This window comes from Rhincodon typus, chromosome 39, assembly GCF_021869965.1.
Source record: "Rhincodon typus isolate 14 chromosome 39, sRhiTyp1.1, whole genome shotgun sequence".
Classification (NCBI taxonomy): Eukaryota; Metazoa; Chordata; class Chondrichthyes; order Orectolobiformes; family Rhincodontidae; genus Rhincodon; species Rhincodon typus.
This window is the reverse complement of record NC_063370.1, coordinates 8196363-8214798: the sequence shown is the minus strand read 5'-3', so window position 1 is coordinate 8214798 and position 18436 is coordinate 8196363. Positions and strand designations below refer to the sequence as shown.

Genomic DNA, 18436 nt, shown 5'->3' with positions numbered 1-18436 from the left:
GCCAGAGAAACACCATCACCAGCAAGAGAGAATTGAACCTTGTTCCTTTAGCCTTCAATGGCATTACTATTGCTCCCTATTATCAACATCCTGGGTGTTATCATTGACCAGAAACTGGACTGGACAAGCCATATAAATACAGTGGCTACAAGGGCAAGTCAGAGGCTAGGAATCCTACAGTAAGTAACTCACCTCCTAACTCCCGAAAGCCTGTCCACCATTTATAAGGCACAGATGAGGAGTGTGATGAAATACTCTCCAGTTGCCTGGATGTGTGCAATTCCAACACTCAAGATCATCCAGGACGAGACAACCAAACTTCACTGATGCCATGTCCGCCATCTTCAATGTTTATTCCCTTCACCAAGTAAAAGCGACATGTATCATTTACACGAAGTATTGCAGCAACTCACCAAGGCTCCTTCAACATTCCAAACTGTGATCACCACCTCCCAGAAGGAAAAAGGCCGCAGATACAAGGAAACACCAGCCCCTGAAAGCTCCCCACTGAGCCACTCATCATCCTGACTTGGAAATATATCACCCTTCCTTCAATGTCACTGATCAAAATTCTGGAACACCCTCCAGCTTCTACCTCACTGATTCCTGGAATGGCAGGACTAACATAAGAAAAGCTAGATCAGTTTGGACAATATTCACTATAGTTTAGAAGAATGGCTGGGGGGGGGACGGTGGAATCTCATGGAAACCTATAAAATTCTAACAGGACTAGACAGGGTAAAGGCAGGAATGCTATTCCTGATGACTGGGGAGTCCAGAACCAGGGGTCACAGCCTAAAGATATGGGGTAGGCCATTTAGGACAGAGTTGAGCAGAAATGTTTTCATCCAGAGAGCAGTGAGCCTGTGGAATTCTCTGCCACAAAAAGTGGGTGACATCAATACATTGAATGTTTTCAAGAAGGAGTTGGATATAGCACTTGAGGCTAAAGGGAGAAAATGTGAACAGGGTGTGGCACGATCGTATTGAATGGTGGAGGAGACTTGAAAGGCTGAATAGCCTACATCATCTCACATTTTCTGTGTTTCTAGATTGGATTGCTCAAGTACTCTTCTGTTTGGATCCCCATCTTCCTAAGCTCCAATAACACGACCTCATTCAAAACTGTGCAGCCCTTGTCCTAACTTATACCAAGTCCCAATCGCCCCACACGACTGTAGTCATCGGACTGCATTATCACATTATCTCCTGATCTAGCAATACTTTGACTTTAGAAATTTGCATCATCAACTCCACATCTCTCCACGACTTCCCTCTTCCCTCCGGACTCTCCTCCAATTATAGCACAGCTTTATTCGAACTATAGACATTTTAATCAATTTATATTACATTTAGCTATAGTATAATTTACATAATACTAATATAAATATAACATTAATCTAAATAATATACACTATACATTATGTACATATGTATATTGAGGAGGCCTAAGGCACAGCATGTTAGTCTAGTTATTTTAGTCAGTTTCTATTTCATTAATATAATTATAATTACGCATTGTATTATGTACACATTATATAATGTACAATGTATATTACTGTAATACATCATGTATTAAGTGTAATAGTGTATTATATAATTATATACTGTACTTATGCAATTACAATAATGAATGTACATTATATATCATACATAATGTATATATATTATATAATACGTGTAATGCATAATTATAATAATATAACGTTATCTGATTAAAATAACATGCCATGCCTGGGGCAGGTGGGGCTTGAATCCAGACCTCCTGTCCCAGAGGTAGGGATACTAACAGTGTGCCTCAAGAGCGACCTTGCTGATGGAGTTACCACCTTTTAGAATTTATTGTCTGCGTTTATTTTCAACCACAAAAGAAGGCTCAATGGCTATGCAAACGCACGAACATAGTTGCAGTGTCGCTGGGTCACAATCCTCCAGAACTCCTTCCCTGGCAGCACTGTGGATGTCAATATACCTGTTGCATTGCTGCAGTTCAAGATGGCAGTTCATCACCACCTTCTCAAGGGCCAATTAGGGATGGGCAATAAATACTGACCCAGTCAGTGATGCCCACATCAAATGCATAGAAGAAAGAACCCTGCATTGAGGACCTTATTCTTCAAAATCTGAGAGTGAGTGGGAGAGTGTTGTCTCCCGAGCTAAAGCTATAACTGGCTCCTGATTACGGAATTAACTTTAGTCAATTATCCTTCTAGTATCCATGGAAGGAATTGGTTGAAATGGGACAAATTCACTTCATTAAGTGCTGCAAAGGAAATGCAAGCAGAACTGCAGCCTACAGAGGTGTCAACAAACTTCTGAGGAGTTCATTTTACTGCCATCACCATTACCATCTGCAGGTGGTGCTACCCTTGCATTGGAAACGCACTCCCTGGTCTTAAATAATGAATCCAAAACTGTACTCAGTACACCAGACGTGGTCTCACCAAAACCCTGTATGGCTGCAGTGAAATCTCCCAGCCTTAATATTTTATTCCCTTTGCAATAAATGACAAGAAGCAGTCTGTATGAGATTCGGGGAGTGGAAAGGCTCCCGAGCTGAATGGTCATTCCTTCCTCTGTTTGCGTTCTTGAGCAGTGGTGGGAATCCATTTCATTTCGGGAATAGGTCAGCAATGATGAGCTCGCGCTAAATGCTGTATAAATGGAATGGTGCAAGTTCAATAAACTGCACTGTGGCAATAATACATCAAAATTAATTTTCTTAGCTCATCAAGATGAGGGTGGTGGGAGAAAATGGAACATTTTTCAGTAGGTTGTGCCCATTTCAAGAAAACTCTTGTCAGGAACAGAACAGGTTGCAAACAGAATATTGTAGAACTGAGAGGGAACACTCATCAAGAAAGGCAAAGCTGGCTGAGGGTCATTCCCTGAAACAAGGGAGGTCTGAGGAGTGACTTGAGGGAGGTTTTTAAAACTACTAAAGGGTTTGATAAGGCAGATGCAGGGAAGATGGTACATTCTCCACGGTGATACCTCAACTAATCAAAGTCAACCTACTACTAATCAAGCAACACCGCTTTTATCACACAGTATAAAGTGTTGTTCCCTTTGAAATTTGGCATTTGAAATCTGACCTGATTGATGTACAATAGAAAAAGCTTTGATGCATGCCCCCTTTTCCTGAAATAATTATGCTTTCACTTGTGGGGTAGACCAACCCAAGATGACAATCACTAATACAGAAATTCCTCGGGTTGTGTGAATGACTTCCAATCTGGAGTCTGTTCACAAGTCAATTTGTACACAGATTGGGACACAATGCAGGACAACATAAAATCGCAACTTCTAAGCACAGGAAATGTTTGTATATCGGGTCTATAAAATTACAACCCCTATGTGAGATTGTGTTCACAAGCATGGGTGTTTGTAAGTCAGGCATTCATAAATTGGGGACCCCCTGTAAATCCATTAGGGATTTAAGGATAATCTTTTTGTGTGGGGGAGTCTCATGGCGCCTGAGTGACATGGCCTCTGGTGGGATTTGGGGCAGAATTGGTTGACAGGACTGATGAGGCTTATTTGGATGTCGGGAGCATCTTTTGTGCTTTTGCCGATTGGTGAAGTGAGATTCTAGCTAGGCAGAGGCGAGTTGTTAATTTACGAAGATTAGAATTTGTCTCATTAATGCTGCAAAATGACAGATGGAATAAAATGTGGGTAAGTGCAAGGTCATGGTCTTTGGTAGGAAGAATAGAGGCATGGACTATTTTCTAAATGGGGAGAAAATTCAGAAATCTGAAGTGCAAAGGGACTTGTGAGTCCTAGTCCAGGTTTCTCCTAAGGTAAACCTGCAGATTGAGTCAGTAATAAGGAAGGCAAATACAATGTTGGCATTTATCTTGACAGCACTAGAATATAAAAGCAGGGATGTACTCCTGAGGGTTTATAAAGCTCTGGTCAGACCACGTTTAGAGTATTGAGAACAATTTTGGGCGGTATACCTCAGGAAGGATGAGAGGGTCCAGAGGGGGTTCACGAGAATGAGCCTAGGAACGAAAGGCTTAACATATGAGGAATATTTGAGGACTCTAAGTCTATACTTGACAGAGTTTAGAAGGATGAGGGGAATCAATTGAAACTTACAGAATACTGAACATCCTGGACGTTGGAAAGATGTTTTCATTGGCAGGAAAGACTAGGACCCGTGAAATAGCCTTAGAATAAAGGGAAGGCTCTTTACAGAGGAGATAAGGAGAAATTTCTTCAGCTAGAGAGTGGTGAATATGTGAAATTCGTTGCCACAGACAGCTGTGGAGGCTAGGTCACTGAATTTATTTAAGACAGAGATAGATAGGTTTTTGATTGTCAAGGGGATCAAAGGCTACAGGAGAAAGCAGGAGAAATGGGGTTGAAAAATGTATCAGCCAAAAGGCCTAATTTCTGTTCCTTTGTCTTATGGTCTTACAGTCTAAACTGCCTCAAAAATATTCTGCTTCTTATCTTCCTGGAAAACAAGCCTCCCTGTCACTCAGCACCAAACAACAGCTCAGGGCACAACCCATGGGCAGCAATCTCACACACCCTGCATCCATGGACATTAGCACCCAACATGTGTCAATCCCTCTTGGGGCGGCACGGTGGCACAGTGGTTAGCACTGCTGCCTCACAGCGCCAGGGACCCGGGTTCGATTCCACCCTCGGATGACTGTCTGTGTGGAGTTTGCACATTCTCCCTGTGTCTGCACGGGTTTCCTTTGGGTGCTCCGGTTTCCTCCCACAGTCCTAAGATGTGCAGGTTAGGTGGATTGCCCATGCTAAAATTGCCTATCATGTTCAGAGAGGTAGAGGGTGTATATTAGGTGGGTCATAGAGGGATGGGTCTGGGTGGGATGCTCTGAGGTTCAGTGTGGACTTGTTGGGCTGAAGGACCTGTTTCCACACTGTAGGAATTCTATGATGATCCTGATGGCACCTCTCCCATCCACTGGCAGGAAGCACAGAGCTGCAGTCCAGGGGGCACTGCCACTGAGCATCGAGGGCTGCAGCAGGATGCTTTGCGCTCAGGGACAGATGCCCAGCTGACCGACTGAACTAGGCTGCATCTCAGGACTGGCTTGCTTGCTTGCTCGCTCGCTCGCTCAGCGCCTGCTCACTGAGCATCCCCCTGCATGCTCATAGCACCCTGACCTTGCTGTCCTTGTTAGAGAGATAGTGCTTCAGTCAAAGCCAAAGACCATCATAAGCATCACACTGATGTACTTGTTTGCGCAGGCAGGCTGTCGATCATCAGGGATCTGTCCAGTGTCAGTTGTCCACTTGGACACAAACAGTGTTGAGACACCGACTGACCGATAGCAAATGGGGAGACAGACTGAAGTGGCTGAGTGGCCTTCTCCAGCCTCTGTAACTTGATAATAGGTCTTGAAAGGAAAGTGGATAAATATTTGCAAAAAGAAATTTGTGTAAGCAAAGGGCAGAGAAATAAGGGCTAAGTGGAAAGCTGCCAACAAGTCACCAGGCTTCAAAAGTAACTCATTGGCTGATTAAATATTGGGAAGACTGAAGACATTGTTTTCAGTCCTCGCTCCAAATCCAGTTTCCTAGCTACCGACTCCATCTGACTCCCTGAGAACAGCCCAAGATTAAGACAGTATTTTTGTAACCTTGGTGTCATATTTGACCCAAGTGGAATTCCAACCACATTTATTTCCACCTCCATTACAGCTTTCAGCTTTTCCCCTTTTCTCAGTTCACCTGTTGAATCTCTCACTCTGCCCTCTCTTATCTTTAAATTGGACTATCCCTGAGCGCTCCTGGCTGCTCTCCCACATTCTACCCTTTTAAACTTGAGGTCATCCAAAATGTGGCTGGCTGTGTCATAATTTGTGTTCAGTTCCATTCCCCTATCAGCTCGTGAGCCATTTCCTAATCAAGCAGCATACAAACACAGAACAAAAGTAGACCACTCAGCCCTTCCAGCCTAATCCCCCATTCAAAAAGATCTTGGCTGATCTGACTGTAACCTCAGCTCTACCTCATTTCTGCATATCCCCCTGGTAATCCTTCATCCCCTTGGTCATCAGGAAACTAACTCTTCCTTAAAAATAGTTAGTCACAGAGATGTACAGCATGGAAACAGATCCTCAGTCCAACTCGTTCATGCCAACCAGATACCCTTAATTAATCTAGTCCCATTTGCTATATCTCTCTAAGCCCTTCCTATTCATGTATGCATCCAGCAGTCTTTTAAATGTTGTTATTGTACCGGACTCCTCCACTTCCTCTGGCAGCTCATTTCACACATGCGCCACCCTCTGCATAAGGGTGTTGCCCTTTAGGTCCCTTTTATATCTTTCCCCTTTCACCTTAAACCTATGCCCTCTAGTTTTGGACTTCCCTACCCTGGAAAAAAGACCTTGGCTATTAACCCTATCCATGCCCCTCATGATTTTATAAGGCCACCCTTCAGCCTCCAATGCTCCAGGGAAAATAGCCCCAGTTTATTCAGCCTCTTCCTATAGCTCAAACCCTCCAACCCTGGCAACATCCTTTTAAACATTTTTCTGCACCCTTTCAAGTTTAACAATATCTTTCCTATAGCAGGGAGACCAGAATTGAATGCAATATTCCAAAAGTGGCCTAACCAATGTCCTGTATAGCCACAACATGACCTCCCAATTCCTATACTCAATGCACTGACCAATAAACGCAAGTATACCAAACATCATCTTCACTATGCCATCTACTTAAAACTCTACTTTCAAGGAATTGTGAACCTGCATCCCAATGTCTCCTTGCTTGGAAACACTCCCCAGGACCTTACCATTAAGTGTATAAGTCCTGCCCTGATATACCTTACCAAAATGCACACATCACGTTTATCCAAAATAAACTCAATCTGCCACTCCTTGGCCCATCGGCCCATCTGATCAACATTCTGTTGTACTCTTAGATAATCTTCTTCACTGTCCACATTACCACTACTTTTGGTATCATCTGCAACCTTACTAACCATTCCTCCTATATTCAAATCCAAATCATTTATGTAAATGTCAAAAAGCAGTGAACCCAGCACCAATCCTTGTGGCATACCGCTAGTCAACAAGCCTCCAGTCCAAAAAACAACCCTCCACCACCACCCTGCTTCCTACCTTCAAGCCAATTTTGTATCCAAATGGCTAGATCTCCCTGGATTCCATGTGATCTAACCTTGCTAACCAAGCCACCATGTGGAACCTTGTTGAACGCCTTGCCGGAGTCCTTACAGACAGCAATCACTGCTCTGCCTTCATTAATTTTCTTTGTCACCTCTTCAAAAAACTCAATCAAGTTAGTGAGACACAATTTTCCACACACAAAAACCTGTTGACTATCCCTAATCAGTCCTTTCTAAATGCATGTAGATCCTGTCCCTCAGAATACCCTCCAACAACTTACACACTACTGACATCAGGCTCACTGGTCTAAAGTTTCCTGGCTTCTCCTTACCACCTTTCTTAAATAATGGCACCACATTAGCCATCTTCCAGTCTTCCAGCAACTCAGCTGTGGCTACTGATGATACAAATAACTCAGCAAGGGGCCAGCAATCACCTCCCAGCTTCCCACAAAGTTCTGGGACACACATGATCAGGTCCCAGGAAGTTATCCTGTGTTATGTGTTTTAAGATGTCCAGCACCACCTCCTCTGTATATGAACACTTTTCAAGATATCACTGTTTATTTCTCCAATTTTTTTAGCTTCCATATCCTCCTCCACAGTAAACATTAACATGAAATATTTAAAATTCTGCATCCACTGCCTTTTGAGGAAGGGAATTCCAAAGACTCTCATCTCAATCTTCCGTGAGAGAAAAATAGCATCCCCTGTCCTAAATGGCCACCATCTTAGTTTTAAACAGTAACCCTTAGTTCGAGATTTTCCCACAACAGGAAACATGCTTCCCACATCCACATCGTCAAGTCTCCCTAGTGATCGAATGTCATGATTTCAAAATTCTTACCCCCTTCCATGCCCTCACCCTCTCTTTCTCTGTAATCCCCTCAATCCCCATAACCCTTCAAGATCCCTGTGCTACTCTAATTTTGAACTCTGTTCTCCTATCATCCTGGTCTCTCATCATCCCTATTTTAATCCATGAATGGCAATCAGAAAGATGGAGAGCTCTGGGGAGAGTATTGCAGAGTTTAGGATCTAGCAGTTCAAGATGGACAGAAGATGAACCTGTCCATCTTCTCTCCCACCAATCCGCCTCACCCGTCCCACTGACCAATCCCCACCACTCACTTATCATCAGCCCACCTACCTTCCCAAGCCCCACCCCTCCCCTATTTATTTCCCAGCTTCCTTCCCCCTCCCCATTTCTGAAGAAGGGTCCCGACCTGAAATGTCAACTTTCCTGCTCTTCTGATGTTGCCTGGCTAAATGCGTTCCTCCAGCTCCACACTGTGTTGTCTCTGACTTTAGCATCTGCAGTTCTTGCTATCTCTGATATTGTCAGGCATTTGCAAATGTTTCACTGAAAGTATCTGCTGTGCAGGCAGGCTGTTCCCCCTTTTCTTTAAACTCCTTTTTAATTGCATGTTCCAAATTTGCATACGGAGACATCACAGCTGTGTGTTTACAGTACATAACACTCCTAATAGCTTTGTCCTTAGGCAATTAAGAGCTGTTGTTCAAGGCTATCATTAACCAACACAACATCAGTGAATGCTCCACCTACTCTGTTTTTTGGGGTTTTTTCTCATGCAATTATGCCTAATTATATGTTAAACAGACAATGTCCATCTTGTTCAGTGGGATGAATACACATGCATGTACGGAGGGTGTTTATGTACGTGTGTGCGCGCACTGTGACAATGTGACCGTGTCTGTTTCTCGCCACCTGTCCATGACTGCCTCGTCAGTTTTGCTGTTCATACCCGTGTTCAAGGATGGCACAAATGCTGGAAAGCGACCAAATTTGCAGCCTCCTACACTTCTGACATAAAAGATTCCACAATCCCAACACAGTAACCCAACCTGGCAACATCAAGGGGGAATGAGGGAAGTGTGGGCATCATTTGGATGCCACTTCAAATCGAAGGTACTGTTTCCACTCTGAGGCTGGACTTGTTTGATCCTTCAGCACCACTCTCGTGTGCCTTGCCCAATAATCACAGTACTCTTATGGTGCCAATGAAGGCCATTCAGCCCAGGGTATCTGCATTGGCTCTCCAAATAAGAATCACAGCTTTCTGCCAGTATCCTAGCTTTTCCCCTTATGCCTGCACACCATTTCTATCCAAATAATCATCCAATGCTTTCTTGAATGTCTCAATTGCAGCTGCTGCTACCACATTCCCAGGCAATGCATTCCAGACCCTAACTACTCACTGTGTGAAAAAGCTTTTCTCCTCATATCATCCTTGCATCTTTTGCAAATCAGTTTCAATCTGTGCCCTCTCATTCCCGATCCTTTTATGAGTTGGAGGAGTTTTCCCTATCTACTCTGTCCAGCTCACTCAAAACTTCCTTCAAATCTCCTCTTAGCCTGCAACTGGGGAAAAGAAAAACATCAGCCATTATCTCTTTCTGGGAGGTCACTGCATGCAAATTGGCTGCTATGTACCATTCATTGCAAAGATTCACTTCAGAAGAAAAAACTCACCTGTTGTATTGCCATAGTGAAAGGTACTACGCCTACGCCAGTCTTGCTTTTTGTACTCTCTTCATCCATTTATCTCTAAGTTGAGCCACTGGGCTACAACATCTTGAGGGAACCACTCCAAGGTGCATTCCGGAGGTTCATTCAAAATCAACAAGGAAATAGGCCAGAGGAGTAGATACTCAGAGAAACAAAATAATTGATCGTTGCAGGGGCTGGGTGTGATGATGTTTAAATGGCGGTTTTGGAGGAGAAAGGCTGGTGGAGAACATAGAGGCCAGTTCCTGGATATAGAGCGGAGATGTTTAAAGTATTGTCCACTAAGGATGGAGCAGCACAGTGGCTCGGTGGTTAGCACTGCTGCCTCACAGCGCCAGGGACCCGGGTTTGATTCTGGCCTCGGGCAACTGTCTGTGTTGGGTTTGCACATTCTCTGCACACCTGTGCGGGTTTCTGCTGGGTGCTCCGGTTTCTTCCCACAATCCGAGGACGTGCAGGTTAAGGTAGATTGGCCATGATAAATTGCCCGTAGTGTCCAGGGATGTGCAGGCTAGGTGGATTAGCCATGGGAAATGCAAGAGTTATAGGGATAGGGAAGGGGATAGGTCTGGTGGGATGCTCTTTGGAGGGCAGTGTGGACCCAATGGGCCAAATGGCGTCCTTCCACACTGTAGGGATTCTAGGATTCTAAGAATGGGTTGAAAAAGAATATGCCGTGCAGCATAAGAGGCAGCATTGAGACAAACAGAGTGATGGAAAATTAATTCCAGATTACATTAATTCCCAGTGCAGAATGGAATATCTGAATTCAGCCTCATGATACAGAGTATCTGTACTCCTGGTGCCCACACTGGGATATTTGTTGTTGAGGTTAATAAGCCACAGGAAAAGAATATGTTTAAATGTTCAAAAAAAAATTTGGATAGGTACATGGATGGGCAGGGTTTAGACGGATATGGACCAAATGTGAGCAATTGGAACTAGCTGAGTGGGCACCATGGTCAGCATGGACCAGTTTGGGCCAAAGGGCCTGCGTCCATGCTGTATTACTCTATGACTCTATAACTAGCAGTCTGATGCCTTAGCTATGTCAACCAGGGAAGGTGGTGACTGCGGACGGGGAGCCTTCAAGGAATACATTGAAAAAAAAGGTTTTAATTCTTTTTTTAAACAATTTGATTTTAGTGGGATCCACTGCCTCACATCTTTAGGCGGAGGAGTCATTTGGCCCACACGAGGTTTTCTAAAGCAACAGACTCAGTCCTCTAGACTTGTGTGTTTATTTCTCTCAACATGATCACCCAATTTCTAACTTTTTTAAATTCATTTGCGGGATGTGGGTATCACAGTTGGGCCAGCACTTCTTTCCCATTCCTATCCATCCCTGAGAAGATGGTGGCGAGCTGCCATCTTGAACCACTGTGGTTCTTGTGGGGTAGGCACATGGAAGAGAATTCCAGGATTTTGACCCAGCGGCACTGAAGAAGTGGTGATATATTCCCAAGTCAGGATGGTGACTGGTTTGGAGGCGGACTTGTGGGTGATGGTGTTCCCATGTCCTTGCCCTTCCAGAGAATGGAGGTCACAGATCTGAAAGGTGCCGTCTAAGGATCCCCAGTGAATTGCTGAAGTAATTGCCACTGATGTTTAAACCATTGAAAGGAATTGATTTTTAATGATTTGAGAGACAAGGAGCCAACTGAGGTTGTTAGGTAAGGGAGAGGAGGACAATGATATGGCAGACTGGAGTCATGCAAGATATAGTTTGAAGAATTCTGGAGGAAAAAAAGTCGTAAGTAAAGGCTTCTTCATATGGGAAATAAAGATAAGAGAGGAGATAGGAGATGCTGGATAGAGGGATGTCATCTTCAGGCATCTCTCTGGAGTAACCATTAAAGGCGTGCCTGGATTTGCAATCTGACAGGGCAGCGCTGCTATTGTTTTTGTATCTTTGCTCTCTTCCTGTGGAGAACAGTGGAAGGATTCACAGGCCTATTATCAGTTTGACTATTGGCGCTATCAATACTCCTATCATGATAGTGGCCACCTCGACATGAGCTGATAATGGAGAGGTTTGCCCAAATGAGATCTTGCAAACCATTCGGAGGTACTTGCAAATGGTTCGGGCCTGGACTTGGAAGTGTAGGACTAAGGAACAGGAAAAGGTCATTCAGCCCTTTGAGCCTGCTCTCCCATTCAACGAGTTCAGCCACTTCAACATCATTTACCTGCACGATCCCGATATCTCTTGATATTTTTCATATCTATTAATCTCTATCTTGAATATCCCCGATGACTGAGCTTCCAAAGCCGTCAGGGGCAGAGAAGTGCAAAGATTCACTGCCCTCCTCGGCTCAGTCCAAAATGGCCAACCCTTTATCCTGAGGTTGTGTCCCTGAACAAACCACTAAAATCCTTGTCTCTCTTTTACTCTCCAGAAAAGAAAGACACTGGGACTAACTTATGTCACCCATTCTGAGCATTTTCCCTGTCAAGTTGTTCTGCAAATCACCCTATGGATGACTGAATTCAGCTCAAATTCTGTCTAAATTAAAGTGTTTTTTCCGTGCGGTTACAATGGGGTTTAAATAAAAAGAGTTGATTGCTTTTCACTCCTCCACTGTCATTCCAGCGAACACTAACAATTCAATCAAGGAAACAAGCCCATTTTAGTATCTCCACAACAAAACTGATGATAAATCACAATCTTGATGAGCGACCTATTTTACAGAGATCAGACATGAGGCAGCTGAAGCACTAACTGGAATCGGCAGCTGACGAGAGTCACTGGTCCAACAAAACGTTGAAAGTAATTGACTGCGCTTTTTAGCACAAGAGGAGTCTGTCGTGACAGGTCTGGCTTCCCCTCCCCCATCAGCCCCGCAAGATTGTATTTTGTCCAGGCACGGGATGTCTCTGGCTGGGCCAGTGTTTATTGCCCAACCCTAATTCCATCGAGGAGGTGATGGTGAACAGCCTCTTTGAATTGCTGCAGTCCATTTGGTGTAGGTACAACCACAATGCTGTTAGGGAGGAAGTTCCCAGACTTTGACCCATGACACAGAAGGAACGTCCGATATACAGTGGAGGTCTGTTACAAAGCAGTGATTGGGTCCCAAAAACAAAACTACATTCCAGATGGATCACACTAAAGCTGCAACTCATTAATAAGGAAATTCCTACTTTCTCATTCATTCATGAAATATGGGTGAGGGGCATCTGTTGTCCATCCTTAATTGACCCCTGAACTTAGTGGCTCGCTAGAGCCATTTCAGAGGGACAATAACAGAAACTCATCAGGCCTTGCAGCAACTGTGAAGAGAGAAACAGAGTTAATGCTTTGAATCCAGTGACCCTTCTTCAGAACTGATAGCAGGTAGGAAAAAGTGGTATCTATGCTGATGACAGGGGGTGTGGGCAAACAAGTTAGCAGATAAGTGGAGACAAAGAACAGAGAGAGAGAGAGAGAGAGAAAGAAAGTTAGGCAGACAAAGGACTGATTGATAGTAAGCCAGGGAAGAAGAAAAATCAATAATGCAATTTAGTTCTGAAGAAGGGTCAGTTGACTCGAAGCATTAACTCTGTTTTTCTCTCTCTACAGTTGCTGCCAGACCTGCTGAGTTTAAGCGGCAATTTCTATTTTTGTTTCAGATTTTCAGCATTCACAGTTCTTTATTTAATTTTACCATTTCAGAAGGAAGTTAAGAGTCAACCTCATTGCTGTAAGTCTGGAGTCACATGTAAATCTGACCAGCTAAAGACAGCAGATTTCCCTTACTAAAGGGCATTAGTTGGTTGCCAAGATTTTTACTGAATTTAAATATCACCATCTGCCACAATGGGATTCGCACCCATGTCCCAAGAAAATTAGCCTGGCGCTCTGGATTACTAGACCAGTAACATACCAGTCAGCCACTGCCTAACTAGCAAAATGAAGATTTTAAACAGAGATTTGCCTCTTTTAGGAGCAGTAAGACCCCGAAATTCAAAAGAATTTGTGGTATTTTACACTGTAATAGAGTTCCAAGCAGTAGTTCTAAGTCAGACAGTGTGTAACTTGGAGGGGAACTTGCAGGGAGGTGGTCTCATGTATCTGCTGCCCTTGTTTTTCTAGGTGATAGAGGTCAGAGGTTTGGAAGATGCTGCCTAAGGAGCCTTGGTGAATTACTGCAGTTCATCTTGTAAATGGTACACACTGCCGCCGCTGTGCGGCAGTGATGGACGGAGTGGGTGTTGAAGGTGATGATCGGAGTGCCAGTTAAGCAGGCTGCTTTGTCCTGGATGGTGGAAAACTTCTTGATCGTTGATGGAGTTGAGAATTTTTAGAATTTTCTATCGAAGAGGGTTGTGGATGCTTCATTGTTGAATATATTTAAGTCTGGAATGCTCAGAATTTTGGTGTCTCAGGGAATGGAGGAGGCAAAAAAGTGGAGTTGAAGCCCAAAATCATTGTATGGTTGTACTGAATGGCACAGCAGGCTTGATTGGCTGAATGGGGTACTCCTGCCATTTCTTGTATTCCATACTCATCCAAGTGAGTAGAAAGGATTCCATCACAGTACGACTGCAACACCATTGAACCTGGGGTTGACTTTCCAAAATTGGCCCATAAAAATTAATGGACAAAGCAAAACATTCTAGAAGCTTTACAGAAAAGTACTGGGTTGCTTTTCCATCTTTTTTGTAAATTAGTCATATAGAAGAGGGGAACAAAAATGGATACTTGACAAAGCATCAAGAGTTATCCATCTTGTTAATGAAGAGATTTTTCACATTTTCCCTTGGTATGGTATCAACAGCTGTGTAACACTGTGTTTGCGGTACCCTGAACAAAACTCTCACTGGGATTCCATTCAACCCATCACCCCTGTGCTCACTGAATTACAATGACCCCCATGCCTAGAACATCTTTGTTTTAAATTAGGCTCATGTTCTGGGGACATCGGTTCAAATCCCACCGTGGCAGACAGCAAAAACACTTTGCCATAGCAACCCAGACTCCCTGAGTGAACAATAACATACCTACCCCTTTGTAATCTGTGAGTAAGTGTTTTGTAACTGCGTTTGGAACACATTAAAAGGAAACATTTTGGAATTCCCTCCCTAATGGCATAATTCGTCTACATACACCAAAAGGACTGCAGCAGTTCAAGAAGGCAGCTCACCTTCCCAAGAGCAACTGGGAATGGGCAATAAATGCTGGCCCAGCCAGCAACGCCCACATTCTGTGAATGAATAAAAACAAATAACACTCAAACAGTCCATTTTATAAAGGGAATTTCTCATTTAGAGAGCCAGGGCAGACACAATGGGCTGAATGGCTTCCTTCTGTATTGACATAATTCCATGATTCTGTGATTCCTGAACCTTCTGAAACCTATCATTTTCATCAATAATTGTATGCCTGTCTTGACATCTCCCTTTATAGTTCAGTAGTAAAATAGTTTGAATTGATCCCATTCTCATCTAGCTTCTTGGTTATTTCACTACATTAAACTGCACTATGGAAATGACAATGATTGCTGTTTACAGTGAACAGAAAAGAAACCATTTTCTCCAAAACCTAACTACAAGAAGCCTGTTTAAGTTGATCTTTGGAAAGGTTAAGCAAGTTGGACAGATACTCACCAGAGTTTGGAAGATCTAGTAGCCACTTTGTTAAAACGTATAAGAGCTTTTGGGGATTTGATGTTGTGGATACTGGGAGGATGTTTCCCCGAGTGGGATTAGGGTGTCACAGGCTGGGCCAACATTTATTATCCATCGCTAATTGCCCCTTGAGGTGGCTGTGAGCCGCCGTCTTAAAGTGCTGCAGTCCGTATGCTGTAGGACACTTGCAGTAAAAGACACCACTGTTCCAGAGGAACAGAGGGACACCCTCTCATAAGAGAGAGAGAGAGAGAGAGATGACTAATGGTGTTTTAACCTGAAGGTCACCACATCACAGGTAAGGAGGTGGTTGAGAAGTAGAGTCCTTCATGGTAACGTCAGCTGGAGTGAGAACTAAACCCACGCTGTTGGCATCTGTTGCTTCAGAAACCAGCCATCAGCTAACTGACCACTGCAGTAGAATCATTGAAAATGAAAGTAGGAGTAGGCCATTTGGCCCCCTGAGTCTACTCCACCATTCAACTAGATCGTGGCTAATCTTCAACTCAATGTCATTTTCCTGCACTCTCTCCACATCGTTTGTTACCTTCAAAATTTCACGCACAACAGGACGCCGAAGTCAGTTAACCCAACGGAAACTTAGCACTGACCCTGGTAGATGCAGAAAATACACGCCGCACTGCTGCTCCTGGTCAGACCTTTACGTGAGCACAGAGAGTTCCCTATGGGCCTGTGCCCAGGCTATTAACTCCTGATGTTGCTCCCTCTCCTGTACCCTGGGACCTGGGCTCTATGCATGATTCAACTGCAGACCAGACAATTCACTTATCAACTGAACCAACAGGATAACTAATGGTTTAAGTAACCTACTCAACAAAACGTGAAAAATTTCTTCTCAAAGACTGTTCTGAAAAATCTTTCCTCTGGTAGATTACAAAGCTGAGTGGATCTTGTCAGACTGAACTGCCAATTCTTTGTCTGAAGTCCTGGAGATAATATAGTAAAGCCCGTTACAGTGGTGCCCAAAGTCAAAGTAATGAGCTAACATGAAGAAACTAGAGCTTGTTAAACCTTGAAATCAGATGACCGAGACACAGGGTGAACAAGTTAACCCAAAACAGCTGCCCCCAGAATCCTCTGTGGCTCAGTGGGTAGTGCTCTCACCTTGAAGTTATGTGGTTCTGGTTTCAAGATCTAGTTCAGGGCTTGGGCACAAACTCAAAGTGGGTGCTCTCATACAGCACTGAGGAAGCACTAGATTGAGAGAGGCACTGTCCCTCAGCTAAGATGTTAAACAGTAGCCTCCACGTCTGCTCAGGAGGATTTAAAGATGCTCTGGCCATGATCTTGATTTGTGCCTTTTGTGAAGCCAGAGGAAGCTCTATAGACTTTTCTGCCAGACATCAAGTGTTAAAGGGGGACCATATGGTCTTTGTCCAACTCGTCTTACGTCAGCAACATCTTTGTAACACAAAGCTTCATGTATATAATTTATACTGAGGCTTTCCAAAACATCGTGCAAAAGCCATTAGAACTGAGCACCTCGGTAAAACTCCATCCAAGAAGAGAGGTGGAAGATGGAGGGGTGGCCAACTGACCAATGTGATCCATTGCAAATGAGGCATCTCTTGCAGGATAGAAACAGCGAAAGTCGCCCTTGAGTCTGTCTTCTCACTGAAATCTTTTTGTTTATTCTTTCATGGGATATGGGCAACGCTGACAAGATCAGCATTCATTGAAGATCCCTCATTGCCATTGAACTGAGGGACTTACTCAGCTATGTCAGAGGGAATTTAAGAGTCAGCCAACATGGCTGTGGATCTGGAGTCACATGTGGGCCTAGACCGGGTAAAGAATAACCTACATATCCTTCAAGTCTGCTAGAACATTTAATAAGATCAGGGTGTGAATTACAATTACTCCATTTTCTTGCAATATCCCATAATTCTCTGCTGCATTCAAAAATCTGTCCACCTCAGTCATCCCAAGACCAAGCTCTCTGTAGCAGACAATTCCAAAGATTCACACCTTCTTCATGAAGGATCTTCTCATTCTCACAATCCAAAATGGCAGATCCCTTATCCTGAGACTGTGACCCAAAGTCTTAGATTATCCAACCAGTTCGGGAAACAGCCTTTCAACAGTTACCTTTACCTAAGCCTCTCAGAATTACACAACTTTCACCGAGGTCACTACCCAATCTTAAGAGAGGATAGGCCCATTCCACTTTATCTCGCCACTGTTGGCTCAACATACCTTTGACAGAGATGTTAGGCGGGGGCCCCTCAATCCTCAGGTTCCATGGGGGATCCCCCAGATTGGCAAAGTCTCTCATCCGAAGGTAGCTGATAGTCAGCCGAATGATGGAGGCCTTGTCCAGCTGGCTGGTGATGGCTCCTGGGAGTGGAAGCATCTTTGCCAATTCGTAAAACTCAAAGTTTTCCTTCCCCCGTCGAAAGCGAGCAGCATTGCGAGACTTCTCCTTCCGGAGGGCTTGCAAACTGGGAAAAAGAACAAACAAATTCTGTCATTAGATTTTCATTCCTTCACCACTCCAGACTGCTTTGTCACTTTTTATTCTTGTGCCTAAAGTCATTTTGGTTAAAGAGAATTTCTATTTGCGTTGAATGAAGCCATCAAACTCTCTCAGCTGATTTGCAGTGCACAGCTCCCTCTACTTTGACACCCCCACCCCACCCTCATCAAATACTCCCAGAACAGGTATAACACGGACTTAGATACAGAATAAAGCTCTCTCGACACTGTCCCCATCAAACATTCCAGAACAAGGGCAGCACAAGGTTAGACAAAAAGTAAAGTTCCCTCTACACTGTCCCCATCAAACACTCCCAGAACAGGAACAGCAGGGGCTTAGATACAGTATCTCCATCAAACAGCCTCCCAATTGTTTACAACTCCAGCTCCGGCACATCTGAAATACTGTGTACAGTTTCAGATTTGTTACTTAAGGAGAGTAATTTTTTTTATTCTTTCATGGGAAGTGGACACCAAAGGCAACACATTTATAACTTAACATCAAAAGCAAAAAAATTATTGCCTACGCATATTTGCCCTGATACAGAGTCATTTCAGACAGCAGTTAAGAGTCAACCACATTGCTGTGAATCTGGAGTCACATATTGGCCAGAGATAGTAGGATCTGCAGATGCTGGAGAATCCGAGACAACAAGGTGCAGGGCTGGATGAACACAGCAGGC

The 18436-nt window shown here is 43.9% G+C and overlaps 1 protein-coding gene across 1 annotated transcript in view; it reads right to left on the bottom strand.

The window, feature by feature from the left end:
- npas1 (neuronal PAS domain protein 1) overlaps positions 1-18436 on the bottom strand; it is a 214654-nt gene that overhangs the window by 186278 nt on the left and 9940 nt on the right. The window contains exon 2 of the mRNA XM_048618221.1: positions 17495-17719. Coding sequence (XP_048474178.1) covers positions 17495-17719 — 225 coding nt within the window. The remainder of the gene's footprint in view (positions 1-17494; positions 17720-18436) is intronic.